This window comes from Anguilla anguilla, chromosome 4 (genome assembly GCF_013347855.1).
Source record: "Anguilla anguilla isolate fAngAng1 chromosome 4, fAngAng1.pri, whole genome shotgun sequence".
NCBI classification, from domain to species: domain Eukaryota; kingdom Metazoa; phylum Chordata; class Actinopteri; order Anguilliformes; family Anguillidae; genus Anguilla; species Anguilla anguilla.
In genome coordinates this window covers 30048080-30065364 of record NC_049204.1, presented here as the reverse complement: position 1 = coordinate 30065364, position 17285 = coordinate 30048080, and the positions used below count along the sequence as shown (strand labels likewise).

Genomic DNA, 17285 nt, shown 5'->3' with positions numbered 1-17285 from the left:
TTGTATGGGAGAGGGCGGGCAGGGTGGGGGTTGCGGGGGTGGGGGGTTAAAGGTACACTGTCTAAATGAATTTAATAGAAATGTCAAAGATTCTTTTCTTTCTTTTTGCTGTAAATAGGTCATTCCAAATATTCAATTTAACTGCTACCTTCTGCAAGATAAAATCTAATTTTATTAATTGGTAAATACAGAAACTGTCACCACCTTTGAAAATATACAATAGAATTCTGTCAAAATAAAGTAATTTAAAATGGTTTTTTAGCATCATTTTTCCGCTGCGAATATAAAACAAAATGATAATGATTCAATACCCACACACTTTCATAGTTTCACCACTAGATGGCACAGTTGGGAAAACAAAAAAAATACCAAGATAAAAAATGAGGAATGAGGCAATCCACTATAAGGAAATGTATTTCAAAAACTAATACCCAAAGTTCCACTACTAGTAATTGTACTAATTACAACCTTTGTAAATCAGAAAAATGACAAGATTATACGGTCTCTTGGTTACACAGATCGAGAGATCATTCATACTCTAAAAAGTTAACATTATTGAATTATGTTTTAAAAATAAGTTGTAGTTAACGCTAGATAACCCTCATCTACCACAAAAGTTTGTACCTGCATTAAGTAGGCTAAAGATTATTTAAGCGGCACAGTACTGTATGAGTCCCTGTAGATAAGCGTATCCAATGAAGTGTCTGTAACAAGGAATACTTCACAGAAAGTGTATGATTTGGTGTCCTTCGTGACAACGGGAATCGTACCAGTAACACCAGATTGGCATCGGTCAATGAGGCTTGCCTAACCTCCCATGGCGAACCTGGTCCCAATTCTCACACACCACGTAAAATTGTCTCACGAGTATTTTCATGTGTGAATCTCAGAAATTGCACCGCATAACCAATGTGTTTAATTTTGGCCAGCTGTAACACTATTCAGCCTGTCCTGCAATTACGCTTACAACAGATGACCTGTGTTTTTTATTTTTATTTTTTTAAAGAAGAGGTCAGATAGTCGTATTGACTATTGTGTAAATAGGGGCCCATGTATTTGTCACAGGTGGTTTCACTCGCTTATTGACACAATTGGCACAAGCTATAAAACTAATACTGATCTGTATATATAAGTCGGTGTATGCCTTATGAATGTCAGGTGTAGGCCGCATATTTTAATCGGGCGCGGTAGCTACTTTTAGGTTGCACAGGATTAAATGCTGGCTATGCAACTGTATCCCACATTCTTCTTTATTACACCTCAACGGCTATGTATGTGCTATATTTCTGACGCGTCATTCCAGTACTTCAGATCACTACAGTTAGTGTTCACCTAGGACCTGAAAGATTCGGCTTTATTGCATAGTAGCCGAGACATTCGATATGTTATATTGTATATACACCGATTATTGAAATTTGAGTTAATATAGTCGTCTCCTCCTTGTTTAAATGTCTATTGTCTTTATAACGTATTTCCTTTATAACGTATTTCACAATTTAGTCCTGTAGTAGTTCAATCATCTACTTAAAAATAATAGTATAATATACACAAATTTCAAAATTTGCCATACTCTACTAAAATGTTAGGAGTTGGCAAAAACTATTATCCTTCAGCTGAACTATGAACGTATTAATTGCCAATTTCAGATGAACTTTTTTCTGAAGGCTTCTTAAGGTTTGTTTTAAGGCTTATGACTTTCATCAATTCTCAGAACATACAAGTATTAAACTTACCGTTATTGTATATGCTCACAAGTAACATTTGGGTTAATTACTCTCAGATGACAATAGAACACTCACGTTGTTCCTTAAACAGAGCTATTAAAATCCTATCGTATAGACCCTTTTAAAGATGCGACTTTGTGGTCGAGCGAGTTATCTGAAGTTTTAGCCTGCACTGGCACAGCATACGATGGCTGTAGCAGAGATGGGAGGGGAACGCAGCAGTGGAGAGGTACTGGTGTAATGAGGAAAAACCCTCAAACTACTTCTAGGTGGGGACGCGGGCAGTCATCGCTCTGGTGGACTAATGGGTTAATTGATAGGTGGTCAATAAATAGCTTTATGAGGACCAGGAAGTTAATCGCATCGTTCAGAGTGAAAAATTTTTTTTTCATGAACTTCATCTTTTCGCTAAACAACATTCCTCACCATTGCGTTAATACGGCGATGAATCTCAATAACTATTTCTGAACAAATTTGGGGAACTTGGATCGTTCACAGGTAATGTCAAAAACGCTTTCTGTAGCATGAGCACAATGTGGTGGAATTCTTCTAGCGTATATATAGCCTATGCGATGTTTTCCCCAATATTGCTGTGTTGCTGTCACTGATGTTTTATTGCGTAGCCTAGCCTATATGTAAAATCATAATGTGAGAATAAGCTCCATAGAATAGTTGTATTTGATCAGTGGCCTAATCGTTTAACGGAAGTTATTATGTGTGATTTCACAGATGTTGGGTTGTAAAATGGACGACAGTATGCCAACATCAATTATCGGTGAGTACGAATATTAAGATATAAAGATGAAATAACGTTAGGCGGTAGTACGTACCTATTTGTTGTTCTATCATGTAGCGTTGAGGTAATTGGCTTTTTCATTGAGCTTTTTCTCAGGAACAATATATAGGCTAACATTTGGCTGGATAAAAATTAATACAACTTTTGGTAAGACTTTGAAGTTTCTGCGTTAAAATATGTTTAAACTATAAAACAAATTTAAAAACAATTTTAAAAAGGCAGAATAACTCGTAAATTTGAACATACTGGTTCTATTTTTTATTTATTTTTTTCATTTTCAAGGCGGAAAGTGGGTGATAATTTTTTTTTTTGTTGTAACTTTTCAACCACATAGCCTATACTCAAGCAATGGTGCGGCAATGCTTGGGTCAAATTACCAATAATAACCATACTAGCCAAAATTTTCTATTTTTTACTCACGAATTAGCTTTGTTTGTGCTGAAGTGGTAATGCATTTAGAACTGTGTGTGCGTGCGTGCGTACACACACACGCACGCACACACACACACACAAAATAGAAAGTTTCCTCAAAGTTAAGTTTTCCGCATTTCCTACTCAGATTTGACACAGAAAGCGGTGTGCGAGGGATGTCACCGTCTCATCCGTGATAAGTACCTGCTCCGCGTCAATGACGGCTTCTGGCACGAGCGATGTGTCCATTGTGCGGCTTGCAGAGAACCGCTCCAAAACACTTGCTTTCTGAAAGAGAAGAAACTTTACTGCAAACGCGACTATGCGAAGTAAGTACTAGGGTAAATGTGTACTCTGTTTAATTGTTTAATTGTTAAACATGAGCCAGCTGAATTTCTACATAAAGTTTCACAGAATGCGATTTAGTCAACCGGAATTATGTCTTCTTTATTTAATTTATGCTTAGATTTTCGAATGTATTTTTGCGCTTGTTATCACCTATCTATAGCAAGTAGGCATCGATCTAAAATTCATGGTTTAGTGTGCGTAAGCAAAATTAAAGGAAAATAATAATTCAAACACATTGGATTTGCTATTAGTCGGGAGGTGAGAAAAGGTTGCGAAAACTCTTTAGAGCAGTTATGGGATAATTTGCTTAGGTTGTATCAAGAACAGTCGACAGTATACCGGTAATATATTGACTACTGTATATATATAATATATAGCCTACGCATATACATTTATTTAAGGAAAAAAATTGTGGTACTATTTCTTAAATGTTGTAGAGTAATAACAAAAGTGTTTTTTGTTTTTTTTGTATTTTAAAAATTAATTATAATTCTTCTTGTATATTCTGGGACGCATATGGCAGAAAAAGGCAAAGTTAGCGTTGGATCATTGCAGGCCCCTAAAACTGACAGTCACTAATCCCTATTGTTCTGTCAAGGGGTCTGCGCCACATGAGCTCTTCTGGGAATGTGCAAGATCACTGTCTATGAATTCCTTTATATTTACAATTTAAGCGTTATTCAGCCATTAGGATTAATTGGATTGCATTATCATTACTTGGGGTTCTACAAATCATATTTATTGGAGAGACACTTGTCTTTTGATTTGTGTTAATCTTTAAGTGTTGCTTAACATGTATTTTGGAGTAAGTGTTTTTAATTTTTTAAATTTCCATTAATATTTTGATTAGATTCACTTTTACCTCTGACTTTTGCTGCCAAATATCTGCATAGACTTTATATAATCTTTACTACAGCCATTTTGATTGTTCTTATAGTAATACTTACGGGCAATATTATTATACTTCATTTACTTCAAAGTAAACTTCAGTTCAGTTTTTAACTTCAGTTGTAACTACAATGAACTCTATTTTCACTTACAACTAGAACTTTTCCAATGAATTATTTAATTTAATAATGAATAGTTTTTTGTTATTGTTGCCTAATGTGGTCATGTGGGCACTTTGACGTGGCACCTATCATGACAGCGAGGCACCTTCCTTTGTCTTTTCATCAAAAGCAGCATCTCACTGTTGTCCTTGGGAAGTTCAGAATGACTCTGTGTGTGTGTGTGTGCGTGTCTGTCTGTGTGTGTGCATGTGTGTATATGTGTGTGTGTCTGTGCGTGTGTCTGTGTGTGTGTGTGTGCGTGTGTGTTTGTGTGTGTGTGTGTCTGTGCGTGTGTGTGTGTGTGCGTGCGTGTGCGTGCCTGTGTCTGTGTGTCTGTGTGTGTGTGTGTGTGTGCGTGTGTATGCGTGCCTGTGTGTGTGTGTGTGTGTGTGTATGCGTGCCTGTGTGTGTGTGTGTGTGGGATGAGATGTTGGGAGGAAGTGGATATGTGTACGGTAGTCCGGGGAACTTGGCAGAGTTAGTGAAGCCGGAGCGCGGGGAAGACAAGGTGACTGCAGGAGGAAGGGGCGCACGGGGCCCAGGAATGTGAGAATGCTGCCTCAGACAGGGAGAGATCTGGGGGAGAGCTCAACTGACACGTTGTCAAGATGTGTTAAATTAGTGAAATCCACCGGCGTGGCAACGGCAAGCTGGGGACAGCATATGGCCGTGTCAGCATGGGTCCCTTTCCCTCTCTCACTGAAAGCACGCACAGGGCGGAAACACAATAACCGAAGGATGCGGCTCCCATTATTTCTGAACCATTTAGTGACCGCCTCTGCCAAGCTCCACATCCTAGACCTGTCTCAGATACGTTAGGCGCTGTCCCCCTTCTTCATTATGGCCAGGCTGTGTGGCCATAGGGGCTCTTCCACTCAGAACTGTGTGAGAGTCAGACACTCTGAGAGGTGGAAGAGGAAGCTGCGTGATGACCGAGCTGTTTAATTTCCAGGCCGCAGAGGCTCTGTTGGCTTGAGCGACGATAATCAAAAATGACCACTGAGTTCTTAATAAGTGCAGAGAGCCTGCCCGCGTGGCGGGTGGAGAGGGTGTGGAAAGGCTGGGCTCCCATAGGCCTGGTGCTGGGGGTGGGGGGGGTGACCAGTGAGGGAAGGAGAACGGGCCATATGTTCTGACTGGTGCTGAACCCTGCAGAAGGGGAATGTGGATGAGGCTACGGAGAGCTGGGTAGTGCTGCAGGCATCTGGATGGCCCCGGACCCAGGAGCCTCTTGTTCTGCGGTGGGAACGCTGCTCACCCGACCGTGAGTTATCTGACCTGACCAATTAGCCGCCGCGCCCGGTGCCAAACCCGCCTGCCCGGTAGCCGCCGCCGCCCTCCCGCGGGGCTCCGACTGCGCCTGGCACTTGGCTGCTGGCTGGGGCTCCTTAAGCAGGGTCAGCGGGCTCGCCCCTCGCCCGGGCCTCGCCCGTCCGACAGGGAGGAGTGAGTAATGAACGGGCCGCGTCGGAGCGCTGCTCCTGCAGTGAATACAGCGTGTTTACAGTGGCCGTCACGCTCTGCCCATCGGTCATCCGCTAAAGCCGCGTCAGTCAAACACCCGTGTTCCCACCAGAGCTCCCAGCGATGTTCCATCCCCCTGAGTAAGCAGAGATGGAGCATGCTAAACATCCCGTAACTGTAACTCAAAGACTGTAAGATGGGGAATGGAATATTGGTTTTTCCTTTGCCTCTTATGCCTAGCCAAGTGTTACAGAAAAACCGTTGGCCCGTGATTTCAGTGCTGGACATTTCGGTGTGCGCACTGCTGCTGAAGGGCTGGTTGAACGTGATACGGGAACAGGATCCTCAGCCGGTCACCAGACTCCCCTCCGACGCAGGTGAAAATGTTCTGGGGAACAATGGAAGCAGCGCTTGCTCTGTTGTGCAGTGCGTGTATCAACCTTGAAATCAGATTGACCTTGCTTAAGCGTTCAAACTGATAAAGTCCTATCCTCATTAAAATTTAACGCGCGGGCATTGCCGTCGTTTGAAAGCCTCCAGTAAGTGCTCCGTGGAGTAGCGAGAACTGAATTCTCACGGATTTTCTTGTTAATACTCGGCCGCTAATGGGTCTTATTTAAATTCGCCGTGTCCTTTTGAGTGTTTCTAGTTCAGCTCTGCCTTCCTACATATCAATAACGCCAGCAGAGATTTTTGAATTATTTAACATTTGGCTTCGTTATGCTATGGTAGAAAATTGTTTTGTTTACTTGTTTTTATATGCTGTACCTCAGAAACAGTATGATGTGCACCTCTTTAACAGCAAAGCTGTCAATTAGCAATGAAATTGCGAAGTCACCGTGATACAGTTGTTGCTCTATTTGTATTTTTGAAGCAGTATATGACAGTACGAAAGATCTTAATGATATCTGAGAATTAAAAGGAATTCAGGCTCCTATGTCATAAATGTAGATGTGAAGTTGACTATTTTTAATAAAAAGCCACACACATCTTGGTCCACTGGTCAAACCTCATTCAAAATACACATACCATTAAAGCTCTCGAGCAGACAGCTTCAGTCAGTCAGTCTGTCTGCCTCATAGGAGCTCTTCTGGATGATCTTGGTGGTTTCCTTGGTGTCTCTACAGCGACACTAATGAGTCAGAACAATGCTTGTCTATGGGATGTAGCGTTTAACAGTCTCGTACGTCTTCAATCACTTTTCAGCTCTTTGTTGGGTTATAATTGTCCTGTACTGTGATTACATTTTTTCAGAATGATATTTAGTCAAAAAGTATGATATAAACTATGTTACAATGTAGTGTACCTTTTATACATATAACTAAGTATTTCTCCCGTTTCAATGCGACAAATATAATGTTTTGAAAATATTTTTTTTCTCGCACAAAAATTGGTGTTCTAATCAATTGGAAATCCAGGCTTTCAATTTCATGAAAATGTGTGGGTTTCATTCATTAAAACAAAACAAACACCATCTTGAACCATGGAGGAATGGTAGAGGAGCGAGCAGGAGATAAACAAATGTGAAGCTATTGAAGAGAAGACAATGAACATGAGGCTGTGTTGGCTCCCTTTGTTTTTGTTTAGTTAAGTAGAGTTAAGATAATACCGTGGATCAGCCGGCCCCACAGGACGCTTAATTCTTCCCCTGACTGGAGCCATGACATGCAGAGTTTCATTCTCCAAACTCCCTAGGACGGCAGCCCTGGCCACGGCAGCCAGAAATCACTCATAGTTTTGGGGGCTTAGTCCAACTTTGGTTGCCAGGTGCTAAAACGTACACTTGCCTCTCACTAAGGGGCCGGAGGGAGGCATAGGGCCCTGTCAGAAACTCAAATGAAAGAACACAACTCAGCAACATTCCAAACACTGCCAATATACTGCCACAAGCGCTGCAACGGGGAGACCCAGCAGAGCACAGGTCTGCATTCATTCAACATTTATTCCTAACTTTGACGTATAATTAATCTGAAGAAAAACACGGTTTCAACATACAAAAATGCCTAGTTACTCACACATTCAAAGTGCTGTCTATAAGCCATTAATTCAAACTTCAAAATTCAAATAAATTCTAGGCCTGCCAATAAAAGTGACTTGGTCCTGTGTTTTTTCATTTTACACCTGAAGAGAATGTGGTCACTCAAACTTTGTGTGACATCAAAGTGTCAAATGGAAATCATTTATAATGGAAATAATCAGCAATTTAGCTGTGTTACACCTAAAATGTTAAATAACTAAACTAGATGTTTGAACAATTGCCTGCATCCAGCGTTTTGGGTGTATGAGACGCACATCATGAATAAAAAGCATTATTATTATTATTATTATTATTGTTATTATTATTATTATTATTATTATTATTATTTGAACTTATTTGGCTAAACTTTACTTGACCCACACAAATGCAATAATTGGGCAAAAATATTTCTGGATATGTTTGTAAGATTCTGTATTTATTTAATAGGCCCAAATATGAATTATTTTATCTGTATTTATTTACTTGGCATTTATGTACATTGAAAATGTATTTTTCTTTAGTTATCATTTCTTATCCTACTGTTTTTCTACAGAGTAAGTGATAATAGTAATAGATATAAATGTAGGCTATGAGAGAGACATGCATACACATAAATACATGCACACATACGAATGTGGCTGAAAGAACCACATAGGCATGGATTCATTTCTCCTTTCCCATGAATGACAAACAAAGCATTTGTCATATTTTTAAATGAATGTGTTTTAATGGGGTAATGTGTACATGACAGACCTACTAATTGTTTGTATGTCGGTAGAGGAATTATAAGGCTAGCTAACTTCAAGAAATGTGGCATTTGCAGGGTGGCTGCATTAGCCTAGTTAAAAGGAGTTAACAGTAGAAACGCGGTCAATTTCTCACTTTAAGAAAATCAATAAAACTTCTGTGAAGAAGTCCATAGCCTATGGCTTCCCCTTCGTGACCTTTCCTAAACAAATGTATTAAACACTGTTAAATAATTTGAATATCAGCATTGCATAAGGAAATAAAGACATTTATACTTACTAAAGGCCATGAACGGTGCAATTGACCATCATTATCTTGTGCTGGTTCCCGTACGAACAGCCTGGAGCATTTGCGATGATGTAATCGGAAGAAGAAGACTATTGTGGTTATTTCTGTAGGAAACCCAAACTCTCGGTGCCAAATTCTTGGTGCTGTATAGGTATGGGCCTGTTGGAAAAAATTCTGTCTGAATAATAGGATAATGTTAAACTGAACTGTATTTTTCTGTCTTTTATATTTTTTGGAATGTTCAGAAAATGACAATATTTTTAAACTCAAAATCTGAAGTAGGTTCCCCAGTGGTGTAGCTCTCATAGAACCTCCACTTGACTGGACCCTCCACACCAGAGTGTACCCCCTATAGTATTTCAGTTTGATTAAATCCATCACACGATGATGTTTCCCCTATAGCAATCCAGTCTGATTAAACCAGTCACACAGTGGTATTACCCCTATAGAGGACCAGCTTAATTGGGCTCTTCACACAGTGGTGTGGCACCTGTGGTAATCTGGTTTGATTAAAACTGTCACACAGTGGTGTGTTTGCTACAGTTGTCCAGTTTGATTAGACCCTCAACACAACACTCTAGCCCCTACAGAATCCCAGCTTGCTTAGACTTTTCATATAGTGGTGCACGGTATCTAGTTCCTTGATTAATGTGTTCAAGCCCCGCGCGCGGTAGCTCTGACCCCTCTTGTCCGTCCCTTCCCAGCCTGATCGCGCCGCGGTGTAACGGGTGCGCTGAGGTCATCGCGCCGGCGGAGCTGGTGATGCGCGCCCGCGAGGCGGTGTACCACCTGCGCTGCTTCTGCTGCTGCGTGTGCGCGTGCCGGCTGCAGAAAGGCGACCGCTGCGTGCTGAGGGAGGGGCAGCTGCTCTGCGCCCGTGACTGCCAGGGACTGGACAGCCCCGCCACCTCCGACTCAGGTACCCCACACTACCCTCACCTCAACGCCTCTCTGACCAACAGCAGTATTCATCTCTTAGCACTGGCTGGGCAAGCCAAAGGTCATCGACAGCTGAACTGGACATCGAAGCCCCACCCACTGCACGCAAACTGCCTGGTGCACACTGCTCTTAAGGTGTCTACTGCTTGTCAGGCCTAACCATTTTCTGATGTCATGGTACATTCTTGGAAACCAATGAATTTATGAGAATAGCAATTATGCAATCATATGAGGTATTTCTGTTGTCAGTGCATCGACCTTCCATTATATACCACAAGTTCCTTTCAAGTTATTATCACAGGCTTCAAATATGGTTATGTAGGTTGTCTGTATCAGGTGGCCAGCTTGCTTATTGCAGTCCCGATCTCTCAGGTAAAAGTGATGAAGAGGAGGATGGGCATGAGAAGACGGGCAGCGGGGGTAATGGGGCGGAGGACGCAGACCATAAGCGCCCCAAACGCCCTCGCACCATCCTGACCACCCAGCAGAGACGTGCCTTCAAAGCCTCTTTTGAGGTCTCCTCCAAGCCCTGTCGAAAGGTGGGACCAATTGCCTGTGGAGGTTGGATATGCAAAATATCTAGTACTATGGATACAGTGTGCGGCATTATGGGTTTAATGCACAGTATTATGAAATCATTTCCACAGTAGGTGAATAGTTTAAGCTACAGTCTTTATGTTTAGAATGTAATGTTAGTGGAATTAGTTGAACTCCTGTGAAGGAAAGCAGAAGAAGTCAGGAAAGGTAAGAAGTCATTGTTCTACAGGCTGGAAGTTTGCATGCAATGTCAAACCATGAAGGTCACATTTCTGTCTGATTCTGAAGGTAAGGGAGACTTTGGCAGCAGAGACTGGTTTAAGTGTACGAGTGGTGCAGGTTTGGTTCCAGAATCAAAGAGCTAAGGTAAGGTGATGCCTTATCATGTTACTCCCATTAATACAGTATACAAAGGAACTCATTTTACAGCATGTGACACAGCCATATTTTATTATTGACTGGAAGTATTAGACATTCACTGATTCAGTGAAGGACATTGGTTCGTTTAGTATTGCTCTTTATTTTTTACTACGAATAATGTTTTGAAATAGACTGTTAAAAATTAGTGATGAGCATGTTGTGGCAGTGTTTATGTAAAAACCTTCTGCTTAATGTTAGCCCACCACACGTCCCTCCTATTTGTTCTTTGGAGACTAAAGAAGTGAGTTTCTGAGAGTCCTAACCTTGTTTTTATTTTTTATTTTTTGACAGATGAAGAAACTGGCTAGGCGACAGCAGCAGCAGCAGCAGCAACAGCAACCACAGGATCAACACAACCCCCAGAATCCTCAATCAGGTATGTGCTTCATTCAGTCCTAGGGGTGGGAAACTCTGGACACAGTGTGCCAGAGATGCTTCTGTTTTCATTCCACACCACCAGTTTAGCAATTAGATCGATCATGAGGTAAAATTGAGATAAATCAATAAATGAGGTGAAAGACCAGTGTCTATCTGCTCAAGGTATCTGCTGTTTCATGATTTAAAAAAATCACAATTTGTGATACTCCATGAAGAAGTCTGAGAGGATTCTGCAAAAATTCCTGCAAAAATACCGCACATTCTCTAAAAACCATCGTTAGACCTTGTGTACCAAGGTTCTCAATTGTTCTGCACATGTTACAATGCCTCCCCCCTAGCGTCCTCATGTGGTGGCCTAAACGCTGAGCTGGACGGTCTGAGCTCGTACCCAGGGCTGCTGCAGCCACAGCAGCAGATCATCGCCCTGGAACAGCAGGTCTATAAGATGGACCCCTTTCGACAGGGCCTGACCCCACCTCAGATGCCTGGGGACCACATGCATCCATACGGTAAGAATATTTCAATGGCCTCCTTTATTCTTAAGTATTACTTTAATATCTTTCATTCACTCAGCAGACTAATGAGATCTTATTTTTTTCACATGTAATTTATTAATACAATTGGATGTTTATTGAAACAACCCTGGACCCATACTGTACTGAAGGGTTCATAAGCAGTGCCTCACCTGGAATTGTAGTCTGGCGATATTTCAATATTTCACATTGCTGACCTGTTAGTGTATGTGCAGCATATAGGCGTGTCAATATCATCTGGAATTAATCTACAGAAGGAACAACTGATAAGGTCAACTGTCTCAAATACTGTACCACCATACTCAGGACAGCTTACAGAGCGGTACAGAGAGATATACAAGGTAGACAGGCAAACGTGTCACAGTTTTACAATTACAATGTGACTGGATACAGGAGCAGTATTGTGTTGTACAGTCACTAGTGCTGCTTGACTGGCCTGGTTTCATTCTGATCCTAGTCATGCAGTGTCTAGATAAATTAAGGTGAGAGTTCAGAAGGTCTGCTGCTCTAACTGCAGCTGGCACAGTGTCTTATTCAACCACTGTGGGCTGGGGACTGAGGACAGTGAAAAAACAGGCACAGGTCCTTCAGTGATTTTGTGAATCTGAGTTCATTGTATACAGCACACTGATGTGATAAACCCAGAGCACTGAGCTTTCTGTGTTCACAGGCAGTGAAGCCCTTTACAGCGAGATGGACGGGAACTCTATCTGCCATCTTGGAGACTGCCTGTCATCCACAGACGCCTCTCTTCTCAACCCCATTGACCGTCTCTACTCAATGCAAGACTCTTACTTCACCTCCTGAGTCAGTGACATAGCAAGGACAGAACGTAGCTCACCTTCCTCAGGCTTCTCAGCACATAGAACTGTGCTGAGAAGCCACTTCCAGTCTGTAGCACCCATATCCATGTATGCACATACACACGTTCACAAATTCAAACATGCACACTCACTCACTATTTCCACAGCTGCCATGCGCAGGCAGGCGGGCTCACACACACACACACACACACACACACACACACACACACACACTCACTGTTTCCATCGCTGCCATGTGCAGGCAGGCATGCAGACACACACACACAAACAAAAAACACACACACTAACTCCCTCACTGTTTCCACTGCTCTTTTAAAAAAGCAAGACGAAAGCACCTGTGCTGCTAAAAGTCTGACTTATTAGTGGTGAAAAAAATCAGGCTGAAGAAAACATAAGGTGGTGCTATCAATGTGAACATACAAGGATTCTTCCTCATTTTTCAATACTTAAAAAAATGAAGGGGAATACAGTACATAAACACTGCACTGACTAAAATGCTGTAGTGACGCTATACTTAAAAGAATAGCAGCTGCATAACGTTTGTATTGTCCTCATGAAAAACAGTATGAACTTGGCCTTCTTTCACATTCCATTTCAGTAATAAACTGTGATTCAAAAGGGCCGGGGTTACCTGAGCCTTAGAATATGTCCGTCAATTCACCTGTTCTCCCTTCGACCTCCGTGCAGTGAGCATTGCATGCACGGAACACAACAGAAAATGTAACATGGTGTAAATACGTTCTCTGTGTATTTATTAACTTTGTTGTGGGACTTTGGCAGGAAGCATTAAATCCTTAAAAAAAATAAAATAAATAAATGACTGACAGAATGGAGAAAATGAATGACAGTATTCTTTTGAACCTGCTGCTGGGCCCCGTCCACGCAGGGCTTCCTGGATTTCCGCGGCTGGCAGTGCCGACTGCGAGGCAGCTGACCTGCTACCGACAGCGGGAGGGCCTGAGCCGGGCTGCGTCCCGCGCCGTCACCCGAGAGCGGGGCGGAACGCGAGGGCCGTCACAGTCGGGGAGGCAGCCGCGCGCCCGGGCCCTGGTCCCGGCCCGTAACCCGACGCCGGCCCTGTAATGCTCGGGGCAGCCGCCCGTGACTGAAAGGGGACGGCAGAGATGCTGGCCCCGATAGGAGGCCAAGGTCAGGTCAGAACGCGGACGTCCCGCTCCCCGGGTCCTTCCTGCGTCCTGGCAGGAGGATTGGCGAGCCCGCATACCTGTCATCCTGTATTAAGGCTCTGGCCACACCTCTTTTCTGCTTTGATTGAAAGCCGTCAATTTAGAAAAACGTAACAAAGGTCTCTCCCATACATCTGAAAGGTTTTATATTTCAATGTAGTTGTTCAGGTGTCCTGTATGTTGCCAGTGTTTAAATAGAATAAATGGACGTCTAAGGCTCAGCCACATGCTGTTTGGAGACCTGCACAGTCCAGCGACTGAGGAATGCCATCAGCCTCTTTATTCCTGGAGTAGACTGGCGCTGATGCCGTTTTATCGGCGCAATCTCTGAGCTGTTATCGAAGCGGTTTCCTGCGGACTAACGTCGCGAAAGACGGGCACATCTCTTCAGACGAAGCGGTCAAAGGTTCCCAGCGGGAATATTGCTGCCATGTAGAAAGAGCATCGGTGAGGATCGCATCCGGAGCGCCATCATGAAGGGTGACATTGTGCTCGCGGCGGTCGAAGGGGCGGAGCCGCATTTTTGAGCGCTCCCTCCGCGGGGACCACCCAGGCGATCGCGGCGCTGGAATGCTGTCCCGATACCGGCTTCAGAGGCCGGGACTGAAAGCTGTGGCAGAGTAAATGCTCGGTATGACACACAAATATGAAGCTCATAATAAGCATCGCCTCCCTGCCCTGGCTGTGAACCCGTTCCTTTCATCTCACGTTTCTCAGCCTGAAATCAGACCTTATAGGTAAGACTGCAATTCATTGGTCAGGAACAATCTGACTGTCTGTCGCTGCGGCATGTTGCTGCCAGGCAGGGTCACAGTACAGCAGGCTGGTGCGGCAGCTCCACTTAAACACAATGGCTTCTCATATTAAGGAAGCAGATACATTTTTTTTTTCATGGAAAAGCTGATATTTGTATACGATTTGTAGCTCTGAAGAAGCCCTTTTCCTTAATGTTTTGAGTTCCTGTTTCCACATTTCAGAATGTATCACCTCACACGCGGGTCGGTGAAGAAGCTTCCAATAAATCGACAGTACACTAGCACAGCGGGCTCCAATAACCTCATTATTATTTTGAAAATAACCAAACCGCCAACCCGTCTGTTGATCAGTTTATTGCACTTCCTGTGCCAGCCATGAGCCACAAACCCTCTGTCTTTTAACTGGTGTAATTGGCGTCATGCTGCTTCAGAGCAGAGACAGATGAGCCCATTTTGTAAAAGCATCCCAGCAGGATATATTCATAATTATACATTAGTAGCCAGATACTTGTGAATATTTCAGCCCCTATATCATTTGTTGAATGGGTCATTTCATGGTGCAGTAACACTAGGTAAGTGCTGCTACTGCTCTCTGGAGGCATTCTTACCTCACCAGGGATACATATATACCCTTTCTGAAGTGATTGTCTACCAAATTTGATTTCAAATGAAAATATTTTCAAACGAGCAAATATACAGTATAGTACAGTACATATATTTAAAAAAATATTCAGAACAAAATTCTTAATGTGATTGTACATTTTCTTCAGTAACATGTATTGTTGGAAATTCTGAGAGAGTGTTTTTAAAATTTTACCCAAATTATTATTTCAAATAATTACTTGACCAAATCATTTTTAAAGTACAAAATCAGTGTTACAGTTTTAAACAATTGTGAGGAAATGCAATTACTCAGCCATTTGAATATTTTTGTAAGTTTGTAATCCCTTTGATGAAGAGTCCCCATGATCTAATGACCATATTATGGCAATGGCAGAGACCTGCACAGGTGACCAGTGACATGACAACTCGATGAAGAGCAGACACAACTGACCATATCTTCAGGTCTTCGAGGTAAGCAGTCACCACTTGACTGAGTCCTCAGTGGCAGCACTTGGGGGTGGCTGGCCAGAAATATCGTTGGTGGCAGAAACGGGGTACCAGGAGGCCAGCGGGCAGCCTGCCTGGAGCACGGCGCTAAGGACTCACCCGCTCGGCCAGTAAAGAGATGCAGACTTTAGCCAAGCTGAGGAATAATGAGTGTGAGGCATGGATCATGGAGTCGCTCTTTGGATGAGAATGCTGACGCCGAAAAACAAGGCCTTCACTCCCCAGTCACAGACCGTAAAATTAACCCTGTTAAATCAAATCTGTCACAGTTTATATTATTGCTTTTTCACATTTTGCTTTATGTATGAGGTGCTGTTTCAGGAACCAAATGCAGTTCCCCAGTATGAGAAGTTAACCACTTTTTTAAACAAATTTAAGATATTTCACTGTTGCTCAGCACAAGGTGCAGATTTGTCAAATCAAATATTGAACAACAATGAAGTGTATTCACTTTTTTAATGTCAGCAAACATTACAGTTTCCACAATACACATTTTCATCAAATCCTCTACCACATGCAGAATATACATACGTACACAAATAAATTATTTTCAATTTTCATGATTTATTGACTTAAGAATTTTAGTCAATAAAAGAATTTTAGGGCCAATTTGTTTAATTTTTAAAAATTCCCTTTGTATCATAAAGCGACATGAAAAGTGTCTCACAGTACATCATTCTCTTTGAATTTCATTATTCACTTGTGATCAACATTATTTTTTCAGATCCTGGTCTACCTGTTTACTATGCTACATAGCTAACTGTTATGCAGTATTTGCCATCAAATCATACATATTTTCTTTTGCCTGATAAATACATGCTATCTAACTGTAAAAGCACAATTTAAATGGATTTCTAATCATTTCATGATTTACTTTGCAAGGTGAAAGCTTGTAATTTGTTGCCATCAACCTACTTGTTCTATTAGCTAAAGCACATTTTCTAGCTGATTTTCATCCATGATATGTCATGGCAACATTAGCAATGTCTAAACTAACTGTCAGTATGTACATTTATATGTATATTTGTGTCCTTCCACAAACACACTTCCCATTTACTCAGATTTTTGAAGGAATATCTAAAATACTACTTTAAATTAAGACTGCGTAGGTCAACAATTTCCATGGGCACGTCTGTAATAAAAACACACTTCTTAATTAGAAATATTAACAAGACAGATGTATTTGAAAAGACTAAAATATAAGCATTAATATAAGGTACAGATACATTATATGCATTTTAATATATTTGAGGATCATTATCTTGGGCAGGGGTTGTGCCAAAAATGCTCGACTGGCCCATAGTGGAAAGCTATTGCAGACCCGTATTTCACTTTAGATACTTCTTATTCAGTGACAGCTAGAAAGGCAAACGACAGCTAGAATGATCATTTAACAGAATTTTAAATGTAAAATATCATTTTGTGTTTCCCATGATGATTATTCTGGGCCCAGGTTGTGTTGACAACTTTTTAACACAAGCTGCACTTTTAAAAAATGACATATAGGCATATCCATTCATTCATTTTATTTTACTGAAAATCATCATATATTCTTCACCTTATCAACCCCAACGAAGATAATTACAGATTCTTCTTCACAGTTATTTTACTCAAGGATAAAAAATGATCTGTGCCTGTCACCTGCCTAAAAGGTGATATTTCTGTATTTTTAAAAATCGCATCAGAAAAAAATCAAGCAGTTTGCACCTGTAAATTGAAGCCCAATTTTCTTACGCAATACCTCCAATCATTCTGTTA

General features: G+C 41.8%; 1 protein-coding gene across 1 annotated transcript; it reads left to right on the top strand.

Moving 5' to 3' along the window:
• The first annotated feature begins 18 nt into the window (after positions 1 to 18).
• On the top strand, positions 19 to 13347 carry lmx1a (LIM homeobox transcription factor 1, alpha). The gene is made up of 9 exons (XM_035414599.1): positions 19 to 2222; positions 2454 to 2499; positions 3080 to 3260; positions 9549 to 9763; positions 10156 to 10322; positions 10609 to 10686; positions 11032 to 11116; positions 11457 to 11627; positions 12322 to 13347. The coding sequence occupies exons 2-9, from the start codon at positions 2454 to 2456 to the stop codon at positions 12456 to 12458; spliced, it is 1080 nt and encodes a 359-aa protein (XP_035270490.1). The 5' UTR covers positions 19 to 2222; the 3' UTR covers positions 12459 to 13347.
• The last annotated feature ends 3938 nt before the right edge of the window (positions 13348 to 17285 follow it).

Bases quoted from the DNA above. Each gene is read 5' to 3' on its own strand.
- lmx1a (XM_035414599.1), top strand. From the start codon at position 2,454: ATGTTGGGTTGTAAAATGGACGACAGTATGCCAACATCAATTATCG. The intron at 3,261-9,548 runs GTAAGTACTAGG...GTCCCTTCCCAG, and splicing joins TGCAAACGCGACTATGCGAA to CCTGATCGCGCCGCGGTGTA. The intron at 10,687-11,031 runs GTAAGGTGATGC...ATTTTTTGACAG, and splicing joins TCCAGAATCAAAGAGCTAAG to ATGAAGAAACTGGCTAGGCG.